Genomic DNA, 27509 nt, shown 5'->3' with positions numbered 1-27509 from the left:
GGCACAGGTGGGGGACACAGGTGGGGGCACAGGTGGGGCACAGGTGAGGGGACAGGTGAGGGGAACAGAGCGGTGCCGGCAGGGCGCACAGAAGAGGGCCTGGGGGCTGTCCCTGGGTGGGCTGGGTCCCAGCAGCAAACTGCACCCAGAGCTGGGCCTGGGGCACTGCCTGCCTCTTGTCCCCCTTGACCCTACGACCTCAGGAGCGGCCGGAGCGCTGGGCGCTGCCCCCAGGCTTAGTAACCGTTAGCTTTGTCACGCCGTGGCCTCTTGTCCTCTCTGAATAAAGTATCAGGATGGAAACCGGGGCCCTCGGCTGTGTCTCCCCGGAGACCAGCGCCCTCCTGGACCCGGCGTGAGCTCCGCCTCTGGCCGTAGCACCATCACACACGTGTGTGCAAACACGAATCACCGTGGGGGGTGTGGCCCTCACAGACCTCTGCAGTTCCCCCTCCCCCTCCTCTCCCCCTCCCCTCCCCCTCCTCCTCCCCTCCTCTACCCCCTCCTCCTCCCCCTCCCCCCGTCTTCCCCCTCCCCCCTCCTCTTCACCCCTCCCCCTTCTCTCCCCCTCTCCCTCCTCTTTCCCCCATTCCTCCTCCCCCTCCCCCGCTTTCCCCCTCCCCCTCCCCTCCCCCTCCTCTTCCCCCTCCTCTCCCCTCCCCCTTCCCCCTCTCCCTCCTCTTCCCCCTCCCCTTTCTCTTCCCCCTCCCCCTCCTCTTCCCCCCTTCCTCCTCCCCCTCCCCCTGCTTTCCCCTCCTCCTCCCCCTCCTCTTCCTCCTTCCTCCTCCCCCTCCTTTTCCCCCTCCTCCTCCCCCTCCCCCTCATTTTCCCCCTCCTCCTCCCCCTCCCCCTCCTCTTCCCCCCTTCCTCCTCCCCTCCCCCTCCTCTTCCCCCTTCTTCCTCCCGCTCCCCCTTCTCTTCCTCCTCCTCCTCCTCCTCCTCCTCCTCCTCCTCCATTTTGTAGCCCGATTTTGAGCTCTGTCTTTGCTGGGGGCACGGGCGGATGCTTAGGGACCCTGGGCCACTTGTGCAGAGTGGATTCCTGGTTCATGTATTTTGAGCGGCAGAGAGGAGAGGGAGAGAGCGAGCTGTCGTCTGTCGGTTCACTCCTGGATGCCAGGGCTGGGCCAGGCTGGAGCCAGGAGCTGCGAGCCATGGTGGGGGCAGCTGCCCGAGCCGTCACCTGCCGTGTGCCAGGGTGCTCACCAGCTGGAAGCCGGGGTCGGTACTGGAGGTGGGACTTGAACTCAGGCGCTCAGAAACGGGACGTGGGCGACCCCAGCGGGGTCTTAACTGCCAGGCCAAACACCCGCCTCCCCCTAGATTGTTCTAGATATTCTCCCCCTTGGGCCAGGAGGTCTGAGAGTCCCAAGGGTTGGTGCTGCACCCCCACCCCCACCCCAGCCCCACCTCCGCGGCATTCCCAGGAATGCTGGTGGCTTGGGACCCGAGTCGGGGGTCTGCAGCTCAGAGAAGGGGAGGCCTGACTCTGGGGGGTCCTCCTGCCTTGGAGGCGCCTGTCCCCAGACCTGGCTGTGGAAGGAGGGGCTTCGACCCCACCCCATCCCGGGGAGCCGAGCTGAACTGCACCCTTAGGTGTCTGGGCACGTTGTGGGACTGACTTGCTCAATGCAAGTTTGGAGCGCACAAGCTTTGTGACCGTGTGACGTCGGGACCGAGGCTCCGGGCTCCGTGGAAGGAGGCAGTGGTGCCGAGTGGGGGTCTGGAGCCGCGGCTGGCCCTGGGAGGCGGGGAGGAGTGTCAGGGGGACCCCCACACATGCTGCTCTGGACTGGTCCAGCATCCATTGCCCCTGGGCCTGCCCGGGCCGGGCTGCTGGCCCTGGTGCCCGTCACCGGCTGGCCTCGCCCACTGAGCAGAGGTGCGGGGGGCCTGGGACACCCAACCTGGGCTCGGCGTCAGAGAATGGCGCTTGCTGACCTTGGCCTGGGCACCTGGCATCCCTCTCGCTGTGTGGTCCCCAGGACGCATCAGCCCCACCGCTCGTGGGCGCACAGCGTCAGGGCTGCCTGACCCCCCGCCCTCGACTCCAGCCTTTGTGTGTTCTTGATGTCGGCTCGCTCGGAGGAAGCACCTGGGTGCTGCCGGTGCGGGCCTGGGACGGGGTGCACACAGGGAACCACAGGAAGTCGGGGCTGTCTGGCCCCCTGGAGACTTCATGTCCCACGGATAAACGAGAGGAGCCTGCCCAGGGAACGCTCAGGGCCTCCCGAGTGCCAGGCTACACATCCCGGCGCTGTGCTCAGTCCTGCGGGCACAGGCCACAGCGGACACAAGGAAAGATGGTTTCAGATACTGACTCGGGCTCCGGAGCGTTGGAAAAGGAACTGCTCCGGGTGGCGAGGGGATGCCGGGCAGCAGCCGGCCCACGTGGAGCTGCAGTAGGGGGTCTGAGGTAGCGGGAGCAGCAGGTGCAAAGGGCCTGGGGCAGGGGCACATCTAGTGTGTTGGAGGGTGGTGAGGCACGGCGACGCCACGGGACACTACTCTGAGAGCCGTGGGAAGTGGCTAGGTGTGTTTTTTAAGGATCCCTCTGACTGCTGTGTGAAGAATGGACTGGCCGAGCGGCGAGAGAGGAAGCAGAGGCCAGGGCTGCAGAAGGGGAGCGGAGGGCCCGGAGGCCCCCGTGGGGCAGGACGTGTCCTCCCCTCTGTGCACCGTGCAGGGCCAGGTCTGCTCCACCGCTTGTCGGCCCTGTGGACGCAGCCCCTGCCCCCGCCCCGGGTCGTCCTCCTCCCTCCACCCAGCCCCTCCTCCCCACCTTCCCATGCGCCTGTTTGCCTGGGCAGAGCTGAGAGTCTGGGGCCCTCCTGCCCCCCGCCTGCCTTCTTGGACTGGGGGTCGTCTCTGGTTTCTCCCAGGTCTGGCCCGTCCCCCAATCCCGCCCCCCACCCCCGCACTGCCCTTCCTCTCCTCCAGGGAGAGGGGGTGGGGGCAGGGTACCGCCTCCCTGTTGCATCCTGGAAACAGCACCCATCAGACCCCCGGGCAGAGCCATGCATTCCTGGGCCACTGCTGGTGCTGGGGGGCGAGGCGAGGCTGGGTCCAGGCTGTGCAGGGGGCTGCGAGCCCACCCTCCCTGTGCACCGACACTGGGCCCAGGGCCCTGCGGGAGTGCCCGCCGCCGCGTTTCCGGCCACACACACACACACACCGTCTTCCGCTCTTTGAAATCTTCTGTGGCAGAAGCAGAAGAACCTTCACTGCCCTCGTTCTGCCCTTCGGAAGCTTCCGGGCACACGGCCTTCCGCGTGTGGCTGCTGTGTCCTCGGGGAAAACACATTTGCTATTTTAGCCTAGGAAAACATAATTAGGTAGGCAGATTTGCTGCAAACAGCATCATATTATGTATCCTGAAGCCAAATAGTAATGATCTTTGAATTTTCCATAAGGCTTCTCTACAGAAAATACATAAAAATTGAGGCTGTCTGGGTTCAAGTGCGTCTGGGTTTGTCTAAGGCCTCCGGCACACAGGGACTCGGGGGCAGAGGGGGGAAAGGGGCCAGAGCCAGAGCTGTGGCTTCGGAGGGGTTTATCGCCCACCCTGCGCTCCGGGGCAGCTGCACGGGCTCCCTGGGCACCGAGTTGTGCCGAGATCGGCCGAGCAGCCCAGCCAGGGCTGGCCAGCTGTGCAGGGGCGGGGTGCGCGCCGTCACAGCCTGGGAGCCGCGAGCGTCCGTCCAGACCCCCAGCTTAGGGGGAGAAGTTGACCTTGTGCACATCGTGGTCATCGTGGCCAGCGCATCGGAGCAAACCACGGGGCAGAGGGTGATGGCCCTGCCCTGCAGGACCCCTGCCTCCCTGGGGAGCGCGTGCAGCTCTGGGGTCTCCTCGTTCAATGCGTACACGAAGAGGGGCTGCTGTGGCGCTGTAGATACGGTTGTACCCCGAGTGTGAGAGCGTCGGTATCAGCAGAGTAACAGGGCCGAGAAGTCGGCAGAGAGGGGCGCACCGAAGTCCTTGTCGTTCAGTAATGATGGTCTTTAAAAAAAGATTATTTATTTATTTGAAAGGGCAGAGTTACAGAGAGGCAAAAGCAGAGGGAGACAGAGACAGAGAGAGAGAGAGGTCTTCCATCTGCTGGTTCACTCCCCAGATGGCCACAATGGCAGGAGCTGCGCTGATCCAAAGCCTGGAGCTTCTTCCAGGTCTCCCACGTGGGTGCAGGGCCCCAAGCACTTGGCCCATCTTCTGCCGCTTTCCCAGCCACAGCAGATAGCTGGATTGGAAGTGGAGCAGCCAGGACTCGAACCGGTGTCCATATGGGATCCCAGCACTGCAGGCGGCGGCTTTACCTGCTTGGCCACAGTGCCAGCCCCGATGGCCTTTTTTAATTAAAAAAAGAAACAAAAGAGCTTTATTTACAGACTCAGCAGTACTTCCTTACGTGCTGTTGCCCAGGTTGGCACTAGCAGCCCTGTGGTTGGGGGGCAACAGGGGGAGGGCTGGTGGTCTGTGTGTGGGGTGGGACAGGGAGAGCAAGGCTGGTGGTCTCTGTGTGGGGTGGGACAGGGAGAGCAAGTTGGTGGTCTGTGCGTGGGGTGGGACAGGGAGAGCAAAGCTGGTGGTCTCTGTGTGGGGGTAGCAGGGCTGGTGGTCTCTGGGAGTGGGGGCCGGGGTGAGCAGGGCTGGTGGTCTCTGTGTGCTGGGACGGGGGCAGGGCTGGTGGTCTCTGTGAGTGGGGGCGGGGGCAGGGCTGGTGGTCTCTGGGGGTGGGGGCAGGGGCAGGGCTGGTGGTCTCTGTGTGCTGGGGATGGGGGCAGGGCTGGTGGTCTCTGGGGGTGGGCAGGGCCGGGGTGCGTTATCTCTGCTCCCAACGTGGGGCACAGTTTTATGAGGTGCTGTGCTGGGCTCAGCCCCGGGTCTGCTCTGGCTGGCAGGAGAGCCTCCTGGGGGGGATCTAGGAGCTCCCCTTGTTCCAGGGCGGAGAGACGCTGGCTGGTGGGGCGGGGCCGGGGACGTGGGTGGCACAGCCGGTGCAGAGGGGCCGGGGACGTGGGTGGCACAGCCGGTGGTAGTGGCCGTTGAAGACGGGCTCAGCAGACGCACGGCTGGCGAGTGGGGTTAGGGCTCCATGCACTGAGCCCTGGCCTGCGAGCCGGGAGAGGGGTGCAAGGGGAGGCTGGGCCGCCGTGGCCGCCGTGGCTGCTGTGGGCGCTGTGGCTGCTGTGGCCGTGGGGTGCATGGTGACAAGTTCACTGGGGGGGGGCTGCCAGACCTCTCCTGTGGCCGTGACAGAGTGGCACGGACAGCTCAGTGGCCAGGAAGCACCCAGACGTACAGCTCCGTGGCGTCATCTCCATGCGTCATTACACCGTGGCTTGCCGGGTACTAAGCAGTGGCCCGGTGGGGAGGCTGAGCGCACCCTGCCAGGTGGGAGACCAGGATGGGGGCTGGAGTGGGCTCTGGCGGCAGGGAGGCACCTGCTCAGGCCCCTGTCGCCCCGCTGGGGGGACGCCGGTCCTGTCCCCAGTGGTGAGGCCGCGAGCAGCCCTGCCCAGCCTGCTCCTGTCAGCTGTGGGGTTCACAGGATTACCTTGCAGTCACCAGCAAGGAGCCCTCTGTGGGGGGGACCCCCCACCCCCCAGGAGCATCAGGGGCTGAAGCGGGGCAGAGAGCAGTGACAGGGAAGGCTGGGGACCCCGGTGCTCTCGGGGGGAGACGCAGAGGGACCCGGTGTGGGGGGCTACCTCCCTGTCCCCTGCCACCTGCAGAGGGACCCGGTGTGGGGGGCTACCTCCCCGCCCCCGCCACCTGCAGAGGGACCCGGTGTGGGGGGCTACCTCCCCGCCCCCCACCACCTCGCTCCTGTTTCTGGCCGTGCGGCTTGCGCGCTGTGTGTGTGTCTTCAGGCTCCCTTGTCCACGCGTCTCCGTGTTTGTAAAGGAAAGTGATCAGCTTCGTAATCAGAGAACAGCTCCCAGCGGGCTCGCCGGCCGCCGCGGGCAGGAATCGATGCCCCGGTTAATTGAATGCAGCCCTCATAGATCAGGGGAGGAGCGCGCAGTCAGACCCCTTCCCCGGGCGTCCAGGAGGGTCCGCGGGGGCTGGAATGGCTGATGCCCTCGTGGGACCATGTCCAAGGGCGTCTCCCGGGGACTGGCCTGGGGTCTGCAGGAGCCGGAGTTCCTTCCTGCCCTTGGCCCTGGGCGGGTGGAGCAGAGCAGGTGGAGCAGGTGTGGTGGTGTTGGCTGCCTCTTTGGGTGCCCTGGGGCAGTGCCCAGAGGCTGCGCCAGGGTCAGCCTTGGGGAGTGGGGTGGGTGGGGCAGAGACCTGGTGTGGCCTTTTCCCCGGGAGGAATGCTTGCTTGGTGGGATGCCTGGTGTGTGGAGCACTCTCCCCCCGGTGCCCCAAACGCAGCAGGAGGAAGCAGGGGCTGGCAGTCCACATCTGAGCTCTGCACCCCTCGTCCCCCCCCCCCCCAGTTTCCCCGTGACCTTGGGAGTCGCTCTCTGTTCTGGGCCAGTTCCCATTTCCTAGCTGGGAAGTAAGAGGTGGAGCTGAGGCCGGGCAGGTTCCTGGGGTCACGGTGTCCGAGGGAAGGCACTGGGGTGGGCCGGGCGCACGGAGCGGTGGCTCCTCCAGGCCGGCAGGGAATGGGCTCCTGGGAGGACATGCGCTAGCCTGGAGAGTCGCTGCCGGCCCCCTCACTTCACCCCGAGCTGTTTGCAAACGCTGGGAGAGAGAGGTGTGCGTGAGGGTCAGGGCCCCTTCCAGCCGGTGCCGTGCCCAGGGCAGCCCCGGGTCCTCCAGGGGTGCGGTCTGGATTCCCCGGGCCTTGCTGCAGAGCTGGCTGGGGTGGCAGAGGTCCCGCCGTGCAGCCGATGCCGGGGTAGAGTGGTAACAGCAGCCGCCTTCCGCGGGATTCTTACCACTTTGGTCTCCACAGAACCTCACGTTGGCTGGGGGCGGGATGTAGAAAAGGCCCCCCTGCCAGCGCGCGGCTCACTAGGCTAACCCTCCACCTGCGGCGCCGGCACCCCGGGTTCTAGTCCCAGTTGGGCGCTGGATTCTGTCCCGGTTGCTCCTCTTCCAGGCCAGCTCTCTGCTGTGGCCCGGGAGTGCAGTGGAGGATGGCCCAAGTGCTTGGGCCCTGCACCCGCATGGGAGACCAGGAGAAGCACCTGGCTCCTGGCTTGGGACTGGCACAGTGCGCTGGCCGAAGTGGCCATTTGGAGGGGGTGAACCAACGGAAGGAAGACCTTTCTCTCTGTCTCTCACTGTCTTAACTCTGCCTGTCCGAAAAAAAAAAAAAAGAAAAAAAGAAAAGAAAAGCCCCCCCCCCCCGCCTCCAGGTGGGGCCTCTCTGCGGGGGTCTGTGGCCTCCCCCCTCCCCACACAGATCTGCTGGAAGCTGCCCTATTCAGGCCGCCTGGGCCAGCAACGCCCTCTTTTAAAATGGCCGCATCAAAGGTGCGAGAGGAGAGATGGAAACACAGGGCACGCAGGGCCTGGCGGGCTGGGTCGCTCGTAGCAGGTGCAGGAGGCTGGGCAGCAGAACTCCGGTTTGCACCCTGGAGCGGTTGGTGTTGGTGTGGCTGTTGCCAGGGGAACCCCCTCTGCTTCACAGTCTCCGCCCAGACTCCGGGGGCGGCCATGGTGCCGATGTCCTGAGCACAGAGCCCGCCCACTTAGCACCACCTGCCGGGGGTGTGGGTGTCAGGGGTGGAAACGGATTTTTAGTTTTTTTTTAAAGATCTGTCTATTAATTTGAAAGGCAAAGTGATAGAGGGAGAGAGAGGAAGAAACAGAGAAGAGAGAGAGAGAGAGAGAGAGGTCTTCCATTTGCTGGTCCAAACCTCCACTCCCACCCTGAAGTGGCGGCAGTGGTCAGGGCTGGGCCAGGCTGAAGCCAGGAGCTCCATCCGGGTCTCTTGTATGGGTGCAGGGCCCAAGCACTTGGGCCGCCCTCTGCTGCCTTCCCGGGTGCATTAGCAGGGCCTGGCTCAGAGCAGAGGGGTGACTCCAGGCTTGAAGCAGATTTCCTTAGTGCTGCTGGGCTCTGTCTCTCCTGACTTACGGAGCCTGATGCTGCCCTTAGGCCCTGAGGGCAGAGCCCCGAGGCCCCTGGTGTGGGCCCCACATGGGAGTCCAGGCATTCGTGGGGGCCGGCTCCCTGCTCCCCTGGTCCCCGGCCCAGTTGCAGCAGCTTCCGGTCGGCACCAGGTTTTCCGGCTGTGTGGCCCTGAGCAAGTCCCTCCCCCCGGCTGTGCCCTGGCCTCCCCTGCACCGTGGGCGTTGGAAGGAGTGGGGTGTCGTCTTGAGCCTTGCAGGAGGCCATGCACGCGGAGAACGCGGTGAGCGCGCAGGACCTGTTGGCGACTTTGTTCTCATGACTGGGAGAGCGCAGTGTTTCCCGGTGTCCCCTGCTGTGCGGGAAGAGCCCCGCCTCCCTGGGCTGCTGGCGGCTCCGGAGCCGGGGAAACAACAGAGACTGCTGGCCTCCAGGTCTTCAAGTCCGGTGGCAGCGGGACCCAGCCTTCGGGGTGCCCTCCGTGGGTCTCTCTGTGTGTCCCCGTGCCCCCTTCGAGAAGGACACCAGGTGGTGGGATTCGGGCCCCGCCTCCTATTAACGCCACTCATGACAGATGTGCTGGGGTTGGGACTGCAGCCTGGGGCTTTGGGGAGAGAGAGAGAAACGCCCCCAAACCTCTCGTCCCACAGGACCCTGCAGCGGCGCCGGCGCGGCCCAGCCCAGCCCCTCGCCCTCCTCACCGCTGGGCGCCCCCTTCCCAGCCCCGCCCTCTGGGGAGCTCCTGGCTGCAGCATTCCCGTCCTCACTGGGACCGGAGAGCAAGGTCACGTGGTTAAGTGGAGCGAATGCCCCCGCTGGCCGGGCAGGCGACACACAGCAGCGCCGGCTTCGTTGAGACGGGTTTTTAAGGGGGTGGGTCCAGTTCCCCCCGCTGTCCCCAGGACAAAGGGTTTGCTGGGTGTGAATTGGGAAAACTTCTCTCCAGGTTAGACTGCCCAGTGTTCTCAGGCCGAGTCGCCCCTGGTGCGGAGCAGAGGAAGGATGTGATGGTTTTATAGCTCTGAGTTAGGCTGAGGAGGGAGACTTCTCCCTGGGGGGGGGGGGGGGGAGGGCTGAGACCACCTGGGAAGTTACCGGGTCTGGGTCTGGGTCTGGGCAGGACTTGGCAGTGTGAATCCCGGGTGCTCCCAAGGTGAGCTGCAGGAGCCCCTGCATCGCTCCCAGCCCCCCCCCCCCCAACACACAGAGGCTGATTTCTAACCTCTTACCTAACGTTACGACTGCTGGCATTGAGGGGAGTGGATGGGCATGACCTACGGAGACACTCTCTCTCCTTTGTTTTTTGTTTTTTAAATGTATGTATTTATTTGAAAGGTAGAGTTACAGAGAGAGAGAGAGAGAAGAGAGGTCTTCCATCTGCTGGTTCACTCCCCAGATGGCCACAATGGCAGAGGCTGGGCCAGGCTGAAGCCAGGAGCCTGGAGCTCCATCCGGGTCTCCCACGTGGGTGCAGGGACCCAGCACTTGGGCCATCGTCCACTGCCTTCCCAGGCGCATGAGCAGGGAGCTGGACTGGAAGTGGAGCAGCCTGGACTCCAGCCGGCGCCCACGTGGATGCCGGCACTGCGGACGGCAGCTTAGCCCACCGTGCACGGTGCTGGCTCCTGTGGAAGCATTTTCTACAAACATCCCCCCGCCCCCCACCCAGACACTTTCAGAAGAAACTCAGAGCTTTTCATGGGCCCTGCACCTCTGGCCTGGGTGACAGCCCGAGGCCCCCCGGCTGGAGGCGGCCGTGCAGGCCCCCGTCCACCCGTGCCCGGGCGTTGGCCCAAGCCGTGGATCCACGCAGCTTTCAGGCCCTGCGGTACCCACGCTGATGGTCGTGTTGGGACAGCGTAGCAGGCAGAGAAGCCTAATCATATACTATTTGCGAGTGGGAAGTGCTGTGCAGATGCGAAGTCCAGTGTAACAACAGTGATGCCGCGGTGAGCGAGCCGGGCGTGGGAAACCAGGCAGATGCCATCCGCGCTGTGTGAAGCCCAGGCCAGTGACAGGCGTCACGCAAGGGCGCCTACTGTGGGAAAATCGCTGAGTCCCCTGGGAAGGGGAGCGCTTTGCTCCGAAGTCAGGCTGCTGCTTCTCTCTCTCTCTCTCTCTCTCTCTCTCGGTGACTGCCGACAGGAGGGAACGGTTATTGGGCGCCTACTGTATGCTGATCCTCACCATAACCACGTCACTCAAGGTTCATGGGAGTTAAAACCCGAGTTCAGAGAGCTGAGGTCACATCCCCAAGGTCGCACAGCCGTGAAGCGAGGCCGGGATTGGAACCCGGGGCTTCTGCCTCCAAGGCCCTCGCCCTTTGCAGCGGCTCTCGGGGGGACGTGCAGAGCCGCTGACCAGAGCTTGAAAGTCTCGGGCGTCCTGTGACCCCCCTCGTGTCCCGGGAGGACAGCGGCCTCAGCGCGGGGACACAGCGCCCGGGGGCCCCACAGAGGGCTTGGGAAGTGTTTCCCCCGTGTGCTGCCGGTGCTGGAATGAGACCCCCAGGTCCCCACAAAAACTCACGGGGAGCTAGGGCTGGAAGCAGCGCAGCCGTTCTGAGGCTGGGAGTGAGAAACGCTGGGGGGCGGGGCCGCGCTTGTTCCCAGGCTGGGGCGGGGGACGGGGGTGTCTGGTGCTTGGCCGTGGAGGTGGGCACAGCCGTGGGAACAGATGCAAGAGCTGGTTTGTTTACTTTTGCTGGGTTGTGCGTGTGCACAGGTGTAAGGCTTTGTTCCCTTGCCCGTCTCCTGCCGTGGTGACCCCCACCTCTGGGTCTGCCTCGCCCCAGCCTGGCCCCCACCCTTTCCTTGTGGGAAGTGGAGGTGGCAGAGGAAGGGGCGCCAGCCCCGAACAGGAGGGGAGGCGGAGCTCGGACCGGAGCCGAGCCCGGGCTGTAGAACCCTTGGTGTACCGAAGGCCGTGGTCACTCGAGGGCCACAAACAAAATGAGCAATTCTGGAAGTAACCAATCCGTGCGCTTAGAATTCTGTGCAAGAAATCGGGATAACGTGATGCCGTCTAGACATCCTGGGGTTGATGTGTGTGTGTTTCTTAAATATTTATTTATTTATTTATTTGAAAGGTAATTAGAGAGAGAGAGAGAGATCTTCCACCTGCTGGTTCACTCCCCAGTGACTGTAACAGCTCAGGCTGGGCCAGGCTGAAGCCAGGAGCCTGGAACTTTATCCTTCTCTCCCTGTGGGTGCAGGGCCCAAGCACCTGGCCATCTTCTACGCTTTCCCAGGTGCGTCGGCAGGGAGCTGGAGTGGAAGCCGAGCAGCTGGGACTGGAACCAGTGCTCGTGTGGATGCTGGTGTTGCAGGCATGGCTGTAACACAGTGCTGGCCCGGAATTAAGGGTTTTGGTTTTGTTTGTTTTTTTAAGAAAGGCCCCAGGTGGTTCTTGCTCTGAGCTGGGGTGCTGTGTGTGGTGCCTGAAGCATGTCCCCCAGGGGCTGAGTCGCAACCAACAGCAGGACATAAATGCTCCTTGGATTAGGCACTGCCGGTGTTGCCCTGAGGCGGCCAAGGCCACAGCGGGGGTGGTGGTGGGGCGGGCGTGGTGGTAGCCGTGGTGGTAGGGCGGGCATGGTGGTAGGGCGGGCGTGGTGGTAGCATGGTGGTAGCCATGGTGGTAGGGCGGGCGTGGTGGTAGCGTGGTGGTAGGGTGGGCGTGGTGGTAGCGTGGTGGTAGCCGTGGTGGTAGCGTGGTGGTAGTGTGGTGGTAGGGCGGGCGTGGTGGTAGTGTGGTGGTAGGGCGGGCATGGTGGTAGCATGGTGGTAGGGCGGGCGTGGTGGTAGCCGTGGTGGTAGGGCGGGCGTGGTGGTAGCGTGGTGGTAGGGCGGGCGTGGTGGTAGCGTGGTGGTAGCCGTGGTGGTAGCTGCTCCCCTGAGGCCCTGGGGGGGCTCGCTCTCAGGAAGCTGTGATCCCTCATGGGAGTTTCAGTAGCGAGAAGTCCCCAGGCTGTGTGGGTGGAACTCATCTGGGGACCATACAGCCCCTCTGGGAGGAGGTCGAGAAACCTGCTCAGGGCAGCTGACCGTGCCCGGGAGAAAGGCCTCCCGCTGTCACTGGGGGGCCCGGACGCGTCCTGTCCTGGCTCTGGGCTCCAAGTCCTCCGTCTGCTTCAGCCCCGGGCACTTCCGTCCACACGTGTGCAGCACGTGTGCAGCCCGCTGGCGCGTGCAGAGGTGGGCACACCTTCCCCGGTGCGGGAGGCCTGTGTGTGGGTGCAGCAGGCTCCAGCCCGGTCCCCCACCTGCTTCCCCCTGTCTGCTGCTGGGCCCCCAGAGGGGTGGTTCAGGTGCCTGGAGCAGTGCTGCCCGGGCGGCCCTCCAGGCTCACCTCTGGCTTCTGGCCCCCAGGCTGCCCCCGGGGGCCGGCCTCCTGGAGCGGATCCAGGCCATCGCGCAGAACGTGTCTGACATCGCCGTGAAGGTGGACCAGATCCTGCGGCACAGCCTGCTTCTGCACAGCAGGGGTGGGTGTGGGGGCCGAGCCCGGGGGGCTGGCGCACTTGGTACGGGGTGGGTGGGGCCTCGGGAAGGGGCGCCTGGGCTGGGGCCCCGCATCCTGAAAGCCCCGTGCCTGGCTCTTTGGGGCCCCGCTGCAGGCTCTCAAGGTGACTGAGGGTTCACCCCACCCCGACCTGGCAGAAGGCTGCGAGAGAGGGGGGCCCTGGAGGGAGCAGCTGGGGGGGGCTGCAGGACTGTCTCCGCCCCTCCCAGGAGAAGTGAGGGAGCGTTTGGGGGGTGCCTGCAGTCTGCCCTTCCAGGGCTACCTCTGAGCCCCCTGGTAGGCTAAGGCTATGGAGGAGGAGAGACATCAGGCCTGGGCACCCTAGGGACGGGTGGGGTGTCTGGTGACCTTTTAGGAGAAAATGCCCCAAGCCAGCAGAGGGGCTGTGCACCAGTGCCCCACCCCACAGCCGACCCTCTACCCCTCCCCTCCTCCCCGGGGTTCCACTCCCCACCCCTGCAGCAGACCCTCTACCCTCCCCTCCTCCCCTGGGGTCCACTCCCCACCCCCACAGCAGACCCTCTACCCTGCCCCTCCTCCCCGGGGTTCCACTCCCCACCCCTGCAGCAAACCCTCTACCCGCCCCTCCTCCCCTGAGGTTCACTGCCCCACCCCCACAGCAGACCCTCCACCCCACCCCTCCTCCCCTGGGGTCCACTCCCCACCCCCACAGCAAACCCTCTACCCGCCCCTCCTCCCCTGGGGTCCACTCCCCACCCCCACAGCAGACCCTCTACCCCGCCCCTCCTCCCCTGGGGTCCACTCCCCACCCCCACAGCAAACCCTCTACCCGCCCCTCCTCCCCTGGGGTCCACTCCCCACCCCCGCAGTAGACCCTCTACCCCGCCCCTCCTCCCCTGGGGTCCACTCCCCACCCCCACAGCAGACCCTCTACCCCGCCCCTCCTCCCCGGGGTTCCACTCCCCACCCCTGCAGCAGACCCTCTACCCTCCCCTCCTCCCCTGGGGTCCACTCCCCACCCCCGCAGCAGACCCTCTACCCCGCCCCTCCTCCCCTGGGGTCCACTCCCCACCCCTGCAGCAGACCCTCTACCCCGCCCCTCCTCCCCTGGGGTCCACTCCCCACCCCCACAGCAGACCCTCTACCGTCCCTCCTCCCCTGGGGTCCACTCCCCACCCCTGCAGCAGACCCTCTACCCCACCCCTCCTCCCCTGGGGTCCACTCCCCACCCCTGCAGCAGACCCTCTACTGCCCCTCCTCCCCGGGGTTCCTCCCTCGTGCAGGTCTTCAGCGAGTCGATGTCTCCCCACAGTGTCTGAGGGCCGGCGGGACCAGTGCGAGGCGCCCAGTGACCCCAAGTTCCCTGACTGTGCAGGGAAGGTGGAGGTGAGGCTGGCTGGGGTTGGGGGTGGGCGCGGGGCTCTCTGCCCCTTGCCGGGCTTCCCAGTGGCAAGGGCTTCTCCCAGCCCTGTACCCTGACCCTGGCACCCGCTGGCCGAGGCCAACTTAAGGGGTGCGACTCTTCTGGGCTCCACCTGGCCACCGGCCCAGCCCCCAAGATGAGGCATCCTGGGAGCGCCATCCCTCCCTCCCCTCCCCCTTCCCCTCCCCCTCCCCTCCCTCCTCCCCTCCCTCCTTCCCTCTACTTCGTTCCTAAGGCAGAGTTATAGGAGTTAGAAAAAGACAGAGAGTGCTTCTCTCTGCTAGCTCATTCCCCAAATGCCCACAGCTGCCAGACCAGAGCCAGGAGCCTGGAACTCCATCCGGGTCTCCCGGATGGGTGGTGGGGACCCAAGTGCTTGGGCCACCATCTACCGCCTTCCCAGGCCCATTAGCAGGAAGCTGGATTGGAAGTGGAGCAGCCAGGACTCAAATCAGTGCCCATCTGGGATGCTGGTGTCGCAGGCCAGGCTTGACCTGCAGGGCCACAGCGCCAGCCCCCGGCTCCTGCCTTCTACAGTGGGAGAGCTGAGGACACATGTGCACGGCCCCTCCCTCGCAGCCCTGTCCCTGAGAGACTCAGAGAAGGGGTGGACCGCGGTCCTGCTCTCCTGTTCTGGCTGGATGGATGGCCCCTCCTGCCCACAGGATGTCTGTCCATGGGGGAGCCCTCCCACAACCATGAAGCCAGCGCCGGCCTCACTGGCTCTGAGGCCCTCGGCGTGGGCTGTCGGGCCAGGGGGAGGTCCTGCTCTGGCCCCTCCGGGGGCCCCTAGGGATTTCTGTGAGTGTGAAGACCTGAGAGCAAAGAGCCAGGGAGCTGGCCAGGTGGTCCTGCCCTCCCGTCCTGGCTGTTTGCCCACTGTGTGGCCTGGTGGTCCTGCCCCTCCCCTCTGCCGAGTCCCCCGTGGCCAGGGCAGAGGGTGCTGGGCCAGCTTCCTGGTTCAGTTTTCTCCACTTTACTCTACGTCTCCAGGGCAGGCTGCAGGGGCTGGCCTGGGGGGTTGGGGGGAGACATGGGGGTCCCTGGAGACCTGTGTGCAGGGAGGGTGTGGGGGGCTGGGGCCAGCCCCCTGCCCGGCCTGGGGTGGCCATGGGGGTCCCCGGAGACCTGCGTGCAGGGAGGCTGTAGGCGGGGAAGGTGCCAGCCCCCTGCCCGGCCCGTGTTGGGTGGCCATGGGGGTCCCTGGAGACCTGTGTGCAGGGATGCTGTAGGTGGGGCTGGGGCCAGCCCTCTGCCCTGCCTGGGTGGGGTGGCCATGGGGGTCCCCGGAGACCTGCGTGCAGGGAGGGTGTGGGGGCTGGGGCAGCCCCCGCCCAGGCCCGGCCGTCTCTGCAGTGGATGCGTGCCCGGTGGACCTCCGACCCCTGCTATGCCTTCTTCGGGGTGGACGGCACGGAGTGCTCCTTCCTCATCTACCTCAGCGAGGTCGAGTGGTTCTGCCCCCCGCTGCCCTGGAGGAACAAGACGGCGGCCCGGACGCCCCCCAAGCCCCTCCCCAGAGCCCAGGTAGGCCTGGCAGGGGGTGGAACTGGCTTCCCCAGGCTGGACATCTGGGGGAGGTTTCTGCCTGGGTGGAATGCAGCGGCCACCCTGCCAGGGACTGGGCGGTGGGAGGCCGGCCTGACAGTGTCCAGCCGCTGTCTGTGCGTTGCTGCCCGAGGGGCTGCGTGACCGGCAGGCTGGGGCCCCGGAGACGCCCCTTAATGGACTAGAATGATAGTCATCGCTGCTGTCCTGTACCCGCGGCCTTCTGTGTGCCAGAAACTTTATTTGTGCTTAATCTCCCAGCTGCCCTTTTGTGATTGAATTTAATAGATGATAAATCTGAGGCTTAGAGGGCTGAGTTAACAGGTTCAAGACCTGTGGTTACCCTGGCAGCCTAGCCCGCCTCTGCCTGAGCCCTGGCCTGCCTGCTCGCAACGCTGGGACTGGGGGTCATTGGGGGCAGCCCCGTCCCAGGGCAGGGCCGATGGTGCGGAGCAGCCGCGGGTCTGAGGTCCCGGCTCCCCCCAGGCTGTTTTTAGGAGCAGTCTGTCCCCCCTGCTGGAGCTGATGGGCAGCGGGAAGGAGTCCCTCATCTTCATGAAGAAGCGGACCAAGCGGCTCACGGCCCAGTGGGTCATGGCTGCCCAGCGCCTGGCCCGGAAGCTGGGGGACGTTCGGAGGGACCAGAAGCAGGTACCGCACCCTCGGAGTGTCCGGGGGCTGAGTCCGGCGAGCCCAGGCAGAGTGGGTGTGCAGCAGGCCCTCGGTGGAGTGGCTTTGGGAGAGATGGGGGTGGGGGATGGCCAGTCAGGCTGCGGCAGGCGGAGGCCCCTGGCCCTCTGCAAGGCTGGGGAAGGACAGTGAGCCCCACAGGGTCCTGTGTGCTGTGGACATCTTCTTAGAAATGTCATGGAGTTTGCTTGGAAGGTTGAGAATAATGTAGCCTGTTGTGGGCAGTTGCCGGCCCGCCCATCTCTCCATCTACTTATCCACCCACCATCCACCTGCCTATCCATCAATCATCAACCCATCAACCCATCAGCCACGTGTCTATCCATCTATCCATCGCTCATTTATCCATCCATCCATCCATCCATCCACCCGTCAGCCCCTCATCACCCACCTATCCATCCATCCACTCGTCCATCATCCACCCATCCATGCGTCCGTCATCCCTCTGTCCCTCCCTCCCTCCTCCATTCATCCAGTAATAATTACACGACTCTCACGTCACCCTGTTTATTTCTTGCAGAGTCCTTATCATTTCATGAAATTGTCTCTTGTCTGTGTTTACTGTTGTCTGCCTCTTGCATCTGGAACGTAAGCTCCGTGAGGGCAGGCACTGGCCGTCTTGTTCCCTGTATCCCCGGCACCCTGCACGGTCACTCTGTGCCCGGCCCGGAGACCGTGTCTGCTGCCGGCGGCTCTTCTGGCTGGTGCCCCTGGCGGGGGGATTGGAGGGTCGCGGGAGGGGCAGGACCCAAAGCCTCAGCTCCTCCTGCCGACCCTCCGTGTCCTGCCCACTCAGATCCTCGTCCACATCGGCTTCCTGACCGAGGAATCCGGGGATGTGTTCAGCCCGCGGGTGCTGAAGGGCGGGCCGCTGGGGGAGATGGTGCAGTGGGCCGACATCCTGGCTGCTCTCCACGTCCTGGGCCACAGCCTGCGGGTCACCGTCTCCCTGAAGGAGCTGCAGAGGTGAGTGCTGGGGCAGGGAGGCGAGAAGGCAAACGCAGCCCTAGTCCCTGCCCCGCCCGCAGGTCCCTGTCCCATGGCCTCCGGGAGGCTCCCTGGTGTCCGGGAGCTGAGGCATCCCCCGGCTCCCTCCTCCTCCTCCTCCTCCTCCATCAGGCTTGGGAGGCACCCAGGAAGGATATTTGCATGGCGTGATGCAAACAGGGCCCCGGCTCCCTCTCTGACCTGTGGGATGACCCGCGCCTCGCAGGCGGGGTCTCCTCTGTCTGCGTCCAGCGGGACTCTGCAGCCTGGACTCCTTCCTGGGCTTGGGGGCTGCACAGTGAGCCCTGGAGGTTGGTGGGCTGCGTGGGAGATGGCGCCCCCTTCCTCAGTTCTGGGCTCTCAGGGTCCCCCTGGTGCTGTTGGATGGGGAGCCCCCCCGCCACCCCTCGAGTGCTTGGGAAAAGGATGGGTGTGGAGTGTCCCGGGCAGGAGTGTGTGGGCAGGGCTGGGTTCGTTGATCACCGTGATGCCTGTGGGGTGTAGGAATGCCCAAGATGTTCCTTTCTGTGTTACTGTTCACGACGTGGCATTGGAGACATACAAGAGTTGCAATGCACATAACTAGGGTGATGTCCACCGATGTCCATGACCTTGAGAACAAGGACGTTGCCATGTGCCCGTGGCTTCGCAGGTGCTTCCCTCACCGCCCCCGCACCTGCCCCAGACACCTGCCACTTGGATGCTGTGTTCACCATTTTTTTTAAAGATTTATTTATTTATTTGAAAGTCAGAGTTACACAGAGAGGCACAGAGAGAAAGAGGTCCTCCATCCGCTGGTTCACTCCCCAATTGGCCACAACGGCCAGAGCTGCGCTGATCCGAAGCCAGGAGCCAGGAGATTCCTCCTGGTTTTCCCACGCGGGTGCAGGGCCCAAGCACTTGGACCATCTTCCACTGCTTTCCCAGGCCACAGCAGAGAGCTGGATCGGAAGTGGAGCAGCCGGGACTCAAACCTGCGCCCCTGTGGGATCCAGCACTGTAGGCGGCGGCTTTGCCTGCTGTGCTGTAGCGCCCACCCCTCAGCATTTTTAAAGATTAGTTTTCCCCATGCTCCCCTATCCCCCAACAAAACGTGGTTTTTTTTTTTTTTAAGATTTATTTTATTTATTTGAAAGAGTTACAGAGAGAGGCAGAGACATAGTTAGAGGTCTTCCATCCGCTGGTTCAATCCCCAATTGGCTGCAACGGCCGGAGCTGCACCGATCTGAAGCCAGGAGCTTCTTCCAGGTCTCCCACGCGGGTGCAGGGGCCAAGCACTTGGGCATCTTCCACTGCTTTCCCAGGCCATCAGTAGGGAGCTGGATTGGAAGAGGAGCAGCCAGGACTAGAACCAGCGCCCATATGGGATGCCGGTGCTTCAGGCCAGGGCTTTAACCTGCTGCGCCACAGCACCGGCCCCAAAACGTGGTTTTGGACTTTGTAGAAACGGCAGTGACTGTATCTCGTCGCTGGGACTTGGTTTCCCCGCATCTGCGTCGTGGCCGTCTCACAGCTGTGTAAGCTGCCGCTGTGTGTATTGGAAGGTTCAGGCAGGGCAGCGCTGCAGGGGCGTTCGCGCACACCCCCGGGCACCTGGTAACGGCTTCCTCGGGTCAAGGACACTGCTTCGCGGCTTGGGAGCCCAGCTGTGGGAGCTCGGGGAGTGGGAATTCCACGTTACGAGACCACGGCAGGTTGTAGGTTGTTTTTCAAAGTGATGGCACCCATTCCTGGTCCCACCGGTGTGTGGTGCCCAGCCACCGGACTCCTCAACTGAGGCTGTAACGTGCCATCAGATATCTTCTCACGGTCTTAAATTAAAAAAAAAAAAAAAGTAATTAAAGGCAGAGAGAGAGAAAGAGAGAGAGAGAGAGAGAGGTCTTCCATGCACTGGTTCACTCCCTGAATGGCCACAAAAGCCAGGGCTGGGCCAAGCTGAAGCCAAGAGCCAGGAGCTCCTCTGGGTCTCCTGCGCGGTGGCAGGGGCTAAAGCACTTGGGTCGTCTTTTGTTGCCTTCCCAGGTGCATCAGCAGGGAGCTGGATTGGAGCCCAAAAGCCAGGACTCAAAGTAGAGCTGTAATACAGACGCTGCGAGCGGTGACAACCCACTGCACCACGTGCTGGCCCCTGGTGTCGTCATTTTTATTCTTTAAAAAGGTTTATTGATTTGAAAGACATAGAGATAGAGAGAGATAGAGATAGGGAGATAGAGAGAGAGAGAGAGAATCTTCCATTGCTGGTTCACTCTCCAGGTGGATGCAATGGCCAGGACTGAGCCGGGCCGAACCCAGGAGCCAGGAGCTTCTTCCAGGTCTTTCAGGGACCTGGGCCTTCTAGCACTGCTGTCCCAGGCCGTCAGCAGGGAGCTGGATGGGAGGTGGAGCAGCAGGGACCTGAAGCGGCGCCCATGTGGGATGCGGGCGCTGCAGGTGGCAGCTTTACCCGCGACGCCACAGCGCCGGCCCCCGTTGTCACAAACGCGCTTCCTGGCAGCTGTTGGAGCTGGGCCTGTGCCGTCGCCGCTTCCCGACGCCAGGCTTGTTCACATCACCCGCCTGCCTTTCTGCTGGTGTTCATCTTCGCTTATCGAGTTGTGGGAGTTCTTTATCTATCATCAGTATAAATCCTGAGTTTTGTGCGTTAAAATCTCTCCCCATTTGCCGCTTGTCTTTTTAATTTCTTTACGCCTCTCCCAGGAACCTAAGTTCTTAATTTTAAAGTAATCGCCGTTATCAATCTCTCTCCTTGTGGCTAGGGACTCTGTGCTGGGTGGAATTCTGTTCCCGTTCGCTGGTGCTCGGATGAGAAGGCTCCAGCTGCACCCCGGGGCTGGGTGCCTTGAGCCCGCTTTGCTGCGTCAGTCCTTTGACCCCACTCCCAGGCCGGCTTTCTAGAGGAAGCTGATCCCCCACCCCCAGAGCCCGCCAGCTATCTGGGCGGTCCACGGCCCTCACGAGCTGTTTTCCTTTGCTGCATTTCATCCTGGCCCCCGTGAGTGTTGGGGAGAGCGGCGGCTGCTCTGGGGGACAGAGCCCAGGAAGCGACAGTCTTGGCCACCTGCTCGGCCTCTGCAGCTGCCCCTGCAACTCAGGGTCCACTGGTGACCCAGGTGGGATGATCCTGACCCCGACTGGAGGGAGGAGCCAAGACCCGTTGTACTGAATGGGGGAGGAGACAGAAGGAGACTGCGTGCGTGTGTGTGTGTGTGTGTGTGTGTGGTGTATCCTAACGATTTATTTAATTGAAAGGCAGAGTTCTACCTCCAGATGGCCCCGGTGGCCAGGGGTTGGTCCAGGTGGAAACCAGGAGCCAGGAACTTCATCCAGGTCTCCCGCGTGGGTGCAGGGGCCCACACCTGCTGCTTTCCCAGGATCATTAGCAGGGAGCTGGATTGGAAGTAGAGCAGTCGGTGCTTGAACCGGCGCCCATCTGGGATGCCAGCATTGCAGGCGGCAGCCCCCGCGAGCTGGGACTTGAACCGGCGCCCACCTGGGGTGCTGGCATTGCAGGCAGTGACTTAACCCGCTGTGTCACAACAGCAGGCCCTGGGCGTTCTCTTTAGGCCACTACACGACCTAGTGCTGTTTCATCCCTGTGGCCTCGAATCTGCCCCACTGGAGCCGCTCAGCAGGGGAGAAGGTGGCGGGGCAGAGGAGGGGACTGCGTGCTGGTGGGGGCGTTGGGAAGTGCAGTCCAGGTGGGCAGGGCTTCTGGGGGGGTGCCCACCTGCACTAGCCTCCATCCCTTCTGACTGAAGTCGCCCCCACTGTAGCTGGCTGGGAGCTGTCCCAGGGCGCTGGTGCTGAACTCGGTGCCAGGAGTGGGCCCCCGCGGGTCCCTCACTCCGGCTCTCACCCCAGCGGCTTTTGCAAGCAGCTGTAGCTGTTGGCATCACGCAGGCCACTTCGGCGCCGAGCTGTGCCCACTCAGCGCCTGCCAGCACCCACTGCCACACACGGCGCTGTGCCCGCCCGCGTCGCCCTCTGACTGGGGCGCAGCAGGTGTGCCCATGCTGACTGGAGCAGAGCCCTGCAGATCAAGAAAGAGGTGCGCTCTCCCGGCAGGGAGCTCAGGGGCCGGGGGGTGAGCGGGAAGCCAGAGAGGTCCTGGGCAGCTTGTGGATGGCACAGCCTGCACCACCCCTTTTCAGGCAGATCCGCAACCTTGCAGGGGTCTGGCGGCCCTGACTCTGGTGTCACCAGAGACCCTGACGCGCGGTGGGAGGGACCCTGGGGTGGGGGCTGTCTGGGGCCTTTCTAACCAGGCTCCACCACATATGATGTCCCTTGTGAGCGGCCAGCACCCCCCGTCCTTGTCCCTAAATGGCTCTCAGCTTGGCTCCTCTGTTCGGGCCGCGCCAGGTCTGGGGCCAGAGGGGAGCGCGCCCTTCCCCGCTGCGCTCACGGCAGCCTGATGCCTGCAGTCATCCTACAGAGACCGGCAGATGATTGACAAGAACCCGGGGAGGGGGGAGGTTTTTCTTTTAAAATATTCATTTATTTGAAAGGCAGGGTTACAGAGAGAAGGAGAGACAGAAAGGTCTTCCATCCACTGGTTCACTCCCCAAGTGGCCACAATGACCAGGGCTGGGCCAGGCCTAAGCCAGGGGCCAGGAGCCTCCTCCAGGTCTCCCACGCGGTGCAGGGGCCCAGGCACTTGGTCATCTGCTGCTGCTTTCCCAGGTGCATTAGCAGGGAGCTGGATTGGAAGTGGAGCAGCCGGGACTTGACCCTGAGCCCATATGAGATGCAGGTGCTACAGGCAGAGGGGCTGGCCCCAGGGCCCACAGCGCTGGCCCCAGGCGAGGCGGGCGTTTTACTCCGTGCCTCACCTTCTCATCCTCCTCTCAGCCTTCATCCGGAGCACTGCCTCCTCCTCTGGTTGCTCCCCTGTGCCTGGTGCTGAGCCTGTGGTCACCACGGCCACCATTGCCCATCCCAGGGTCACAGCAATGACCATGGGGTGGCTGCACGTGGGGCCCTGCTGAGGAGGGCCAGCCCTGGAAAATGCCCCTCGCTACCGCCTGCACACACGCGTCTGCACACACGCACGCCCACACACTACTGCCTGCACACATGCATCTGCACACATGCACACCCACATGCTACCGCCTGCACACACGCACGCTACCGCCTGCACACATGCATCTGCACACATGCACGCCCACACACTACCACCTGCACACGTGCATCTGCACACATGCACACCCACATGCTACCGCCTGCACACACACGTCTGCACACATGCACACCCACACGCTACCGCCTGCACACACGCGTCTGCACACATGCACACCCACACGCTACCGCCTGCACACGCGCGTCTGCACACATGCACGCCCACACGCTACCACCTGCACACGCGCGTCTGCACACATGCATGCCCACACGCTACTGCTTGCACATGCGTGTCTGCACACATGCATGCCCACACGATACCGCCTGCACACGTATGTCTACACACATGCACGCCCACACGATACCGCCTGCACACCCACACACTACCGCCTGCACACGCGCGTCTGCACAATGCACGCCCACGCCTGTCCTCACACACTTGCACACCTGGAGCACACCCACTCACAAGCAGGCACCGTGGGCTCGTATGCTTGTGTGGTCAATGCACCTGCACTTGCACACCCACACCCTGGGGTGCGACAGACTCACATATCCCTCCCCGGTCACTTGCACACAGCCTCTGGGCCCACACATGCATATACACAGTACACGTGTGCACAGGTGTGAACACGGCACCCTCACCCCACAGAGGGTCCGTGTTTCCCTGAAGACTCCACTGCCGGTCCCGCTCCTCAGAGCTGCAGCTTCCCGAAGTAGGGGCTCCGGGCTCCGACGTGCGGTTCCCTGGGCTGGCCCGGCCCGTGCTCGACGTTCTGGCCCTCGGTGCCCTGCGAGGGCCTGCGAGTGAACCACAGACGGGGCAGGGCGCTGGCAGGGCCCCGGGGTTGTCCTTGGGAAGGTGCTGAGAGCGTGGTTACCAGGTACAACGGGAGATCCGAGTCCGGGAGCCTCCTGTCAGGGCTCCGGGGTCAGCGGCTCAGCCGCGTCTGCGATGCCTCTCGGCGGGTGCTGTTGGCCCCGGCTGGGGCAGGGCCTTCTGGAGAGCTTGGGAGTGAGCCCCGTTCTCATCTGTCTCTGGTTAAAGTCACCTGAAGTGGGCCCGAGTACCAGGGTCGTTGAAGGTCCCAGGTGGGAGGCTGTGGCTTTTCTCAGCACCGCCCCTCCCCACCCCGTGGGCAGTCTGGGGTGGGCCCCTGGAGGGGGAGAACGCAGCTGCGAGGCCCTTCGAAAGGACTGCCCCACGGGTCCCCAGGGCAGGTCCTGAGGGTGGGCTGGGAGCTCAGGGCCCTAGCAGCTTTGTAGAAGGAGGGTGAGGATTCCTCCTGAGCCCCCCTCCCCCCCCCCCGGAGCACGCCCACAGCCTGGGGTGCAGGAGCAGGGCCCAGGAGGCCCCTGGCCTGGACGTACTTTGTACTGCTCCCCCTCTTGCAAGTCTTTTTCTTCCTTCTTCCTGCCAAGTGGGGTGCTGGTCACCATCGCTGCGGTGGGAGGCGACAGGTGCAAGGTGGGGGGCTGGCTGTGAGCACCTCGGTGCATTGTGGGGCTGCCAGCTCCCAGCAGAGATGGGTCCCCGGGGCCTCAGCCGGAAGTCACAGGTTGCAGCTCTGCAGGGCGCCCCGTCCTGAGGCTCCCGGAGGCCGCGGGCTGTCTTTGGTGCCCCACATCCCATAGCCGCCTCGCCCCCGTCCTCTCCGCCTTCCTCTCAGCCCGGCCTTCTCCCTGCATGTGCTGGTGCCCCGTGGCCACAGCTGGAGGCGGGCTGCCCTCTTGAGCCCCTCTCCACTTGGTTCCCTCCATGAGAGACCCTGGCAGTTACTGCCTCGTTATGTGCAGGTTGGGGTCAGGCGGGGGTGATGCCGGCCACTGCAGAGGCGTCCTGGGCAGAGAGATGGGGCGGGGGTGGGGTGGGAGGGGGAGGTGAAACAGGCACCTGCAGGCAGAGGCAGGAATGCACAGCAGGGGCCTCGCTCTGCCCAGGAGCCGTCCCACGGGAGCAGCACCTGTTCCAGGTGCAAACAGGTCCCCGGCGGGTGCCGCAGTCTGGATTCTGAGCGTCCCCCTGGCCTTCCGGGATGGCCCGTGTGGAGCACAGGATGAAGCCACTGCGTCTTGTAGTTTATTCGCAGGTGTCGCTGGCCGGCGTCTGGGGCTGGCAGCTGCGTTGTGTCCTGATGACCCCGTCCGCAGGAGTGAGGGCCTGGGCAGTGCGCAGACTCCACGTGCGTGGGCTGGGAGGGGGCGCGCGGGCCCGCGAGCTCTGGGATAAGACTGGCGTCCCCCATCTGCGCTCCCTGCCGGCCGCCCGCGTCTCAGGACTGTTGGATCCCGGGGGGCCTCTCCCTTCCTGCTCGCCCCAAAGCAGCTGTGCTCATCAATTGCATTTGCATAATTTCAAGCATCATTAATAGTACACGGCACGAGGAAAAATGACGGCTCTGTCCCTCCACCCATGGGTGAAATTGGGTGTCGTAGAAAATTAGTTGACTTTTCTGGCGAACGAGGAGGGCTCGCGCGTCTGCTCGAGTGAGCAGGCGTGGAGCGGGACTGCTGCCTGGAACGCTGGGCAGGACACAGCGGAGTGGGACCGCGGAGCCAGGGCCTCAGGGTCTGCACCCGTCCAGATCTGGCTGGGACTGGCTCACGCTGGCCTGAACCAGTGCACACTGGGCCCAGCTGCTCGAAGCCTGTCTGGACTGAACAGAAGCAGGCTGAGGTGGGCAGCCGAGACGGGCGGCCGGTGTGCAGGGCATTGCCGTGTCGTGAAGGGGCACTGTAGTCTGATGTGCCCGGGACTCCCGCGTGAGTCAGGCGTTCATGGTCAGAGTCCGGCCTCAGCGTCTTTGCAAGGAGAGGGAGGCCCCAGCTGGTGCACCTGCTCTGCCCCGCCAGGTGATGGCCTCTGCCTCGTTGGGAGGCGGCAGGAAGCCCTCAGCAGAGCCGGCACCGCGCTCCTGGGCGTCCGTGAGCCAAACAGACCCGTGTTCCCTGTAAGCGCCCCAGCCCGTGGCATTCAGAACAAAGACGGGAGCGGAGGGGGCAGGGGCTTCTTCAGAGCATGGCTGGGGGCGGGCACTGGGCCCTGGAGACACACAGGGAGGGCGGTGAACTGAGTCAGCCGGCTCCGTCCACGCACGGCCCTGCAGGCCAGAGAGCAAGCGGCCGGCGGGGCGGGCTGTCCCTGCGCCTGGGAGCTGCAGGTGCCCCTTTGCCCCGTGCCTTCCCCCGGGGTGGGTCTTGGCCCCAGGGCACTCCTCGATGTCACAGGCAAAAACCTCATCTCCAGGTGGGGTCACGTTCAAGGGTCCTGGGGCTGGGTCACAGTCTCTCACGAGGGCTGCGTGCGAGGCGTGTTTCAGTGCTGGTGAGCCGGCAGCCCCTCCGCCCTGACAGAGCAGGGTGCAGGGCAGGGGCTGGGGAGTGGGCGTTCCCCTCTGATGGTGTCCACCTGTGTTAGACTCGGGAGGGGAGAGGGAGGGGTTGGGGTGGCCCCTGGGACTGAGACCCCGAGACTCGCCCCGTCTGGATCCGTGTGACGCTGGCCCTTAGAGAAACAAAGGAGCAGATCTGGACGCAAGATGGCAGCTTGTGACGACGTCATGGCAGGCTGGGGGGGGGGCGTAGTCGTTAGGGCATCGTAGTATGTTCTGGAATGTTCTGGAGGCGTGAAGTGGTTTATAATATAGAAAGCACATAGAGCAGAAGGCAGAGTGGACTTGACCGCTCTGTAAGCAGGGGCTGCAGATGACGGACACGTGCTCTCTGGACCCCCCACCCCCAGTGTGGCACCTGAGCCCCTTGGCTGGCCCCGCCCCCTCTCCCTGCTCGGGTGCCACCTGTCCCGGCTGAGATACCTGACACCTGGACACCGGGCCCCAGGCGGCTCTCAGAGGCCTTCTCTGGTGACAGGATGTAGGCGGCAGGGGAGGGAGCAGAGGAGCAGGTGCAGGCTTGCGGACTGTGGTGGGGTCGCGTCCGCCCACACGCAGCCCAGCAGTGCTGCGGAAGGTCCAGGGCCTCTGTGCTACTGGGCCCGGGACTGCCCGGTCCCTTACTCAGGGTCCAGGAGAGACGCAGCCCCGTAGGGGTCTGCCCGCCCTCCCTGTCCACGCCACAGCAGTCTGTCTTGCAAATCACGGCTCCTGACCGGGTCTCAACATCGACCCATGAACGTGGCTTACGGGGCAGCAACCACGTAACGTGGTCTCTCCCGGCTCCGAGCTGGTCCACGTCGGAGGGAGAGGGCTGTGCAGGATGGCACTGGGGTGGGGTCCCTGGCTCCCATGCAACTCGGGAGGGGTGGAAGACGGGGGAGGCTGATCAGGAGCAGGGCTGGCCTCTGAGTGCCCCGGGGAGGGGGCTCCTTCCAGGAGTCCGTGCTGGGGACTGCGCGCTGAGTGAGAGGAGGTCTTGTCCAAACGCGGCTGGAAAGGGGGCGACAGGCGGAGGGCGAACTTCCTTAAGGTCAGAGTCCCCCGCTGATAGGGGCCTCTGAGCTGGGCGCTGGGCTGTGTCCTGCCTGGTGGAACAGAGAACGGTGTGGGTGCGACCCCTGGAGGGTGACCTCCGCCACACCTGCCGTCATCCAGGGCCTCTGTGCCAGGAGGGGCTCCCTGGGGGACGAGCCCGCTCTTTGCTCAGCTACTCGGGAGCGGGCCCAGAGCCCCTGGCTGTCCCTGTCTTTCTGTGTAGCCCAGATCTGCAGGGCGTGGCTTACTGGGGTTGAGCCCAGAGCTCTCCCCTTTGTGTCTCCCAACCCCTCCGTGTGGGCCGGGAACCAAACCCCAAACAGCGAGAGCCCTGGCACATGGACTCACCCGGGGAGCTCGGAACATCCCAGGCCCGGGCCCCCCTCGGAGCCCCTAGATGGCGCCTTGACCGGGGTCAGCCAGGGACTCCTCAGTGACCCTGGCGGCAGCAGGGGCTGAGGCCCTGCACCCGCGTGCCCTGCACAGTGGTGTGGACCGGGAGCCTTGGCGTGTGCTAAACAGTCTCGCCCGCCTGCAGGAAGCCGGGGATTGTGCGGGAGCAGCCATGTTCCAGTTCTTCCTGCAGCCGCCCTGAGAGCTGAGGGCTGCACCTGCAGCTTGATCCGGTCTCTCGGGGCAGCGGCCCTGTTCTGAGCTCCCAGCCTGCTCACAGCAGAGAACACACATCGGGTCTGGGCGTGGGGCTGCCCGGCCACCCAGTGAGGGGAGATGCCACTCTGCTTGCCCTTGGGAGCCCCTCCCCCAGGCACTATTGTAGCACTAGCCTTGGAACTTC

General features: G+C 64.2%; 1 protein-coding gene across 1 annotated transcript in view; it reads left to right on the top strand.

Annotated features, from left to right (window-relative positions):
* MGAT5B (alpha-1,6-mannosylglycoprotein 6-beta-N-acetylglucosaminyltransferase B) overlaps positions 1–27509 on the top strand; it is a 64568-nt gene that overhangs the window by 11655 nt on the left and 25404 nt on the right. Inside the window, 5 exon segments of the mRNA XM_070060246.1 lie at positions 12406–12521; positions 13833–13906; positions 15300–15470; positions 15978–16142; positions 16978–17147. Of these exon segments, the coding sequence (XP_069916347.1) occupies positions 12406–12521; positions 13833–13906; positions 15300–15470; positions 15978–16142; positions 16978–17147 (696 nt within the window).

This window comes from Oryctolagus cuniculus, chromosome 17 (genome assembly GCF_964237555.1).
Source record: "Oryctolagus cuniculus chromosome 17, mOryCun1.1, whole genome shotgun sequence".
Taxonomy (NCBI): domain Eukaryota; kingdom Metazoa; phylum Chordata; class Mammalia; order Lagomorpha; family Leporidae; genus Oryctolagus; species Oryctolagus cuniculus.
The sequence above is the reverse complement of the archived record's forward strand: the minus strand, read 5'-3'. Positions and strand labels throughout refer to the sequence as shown.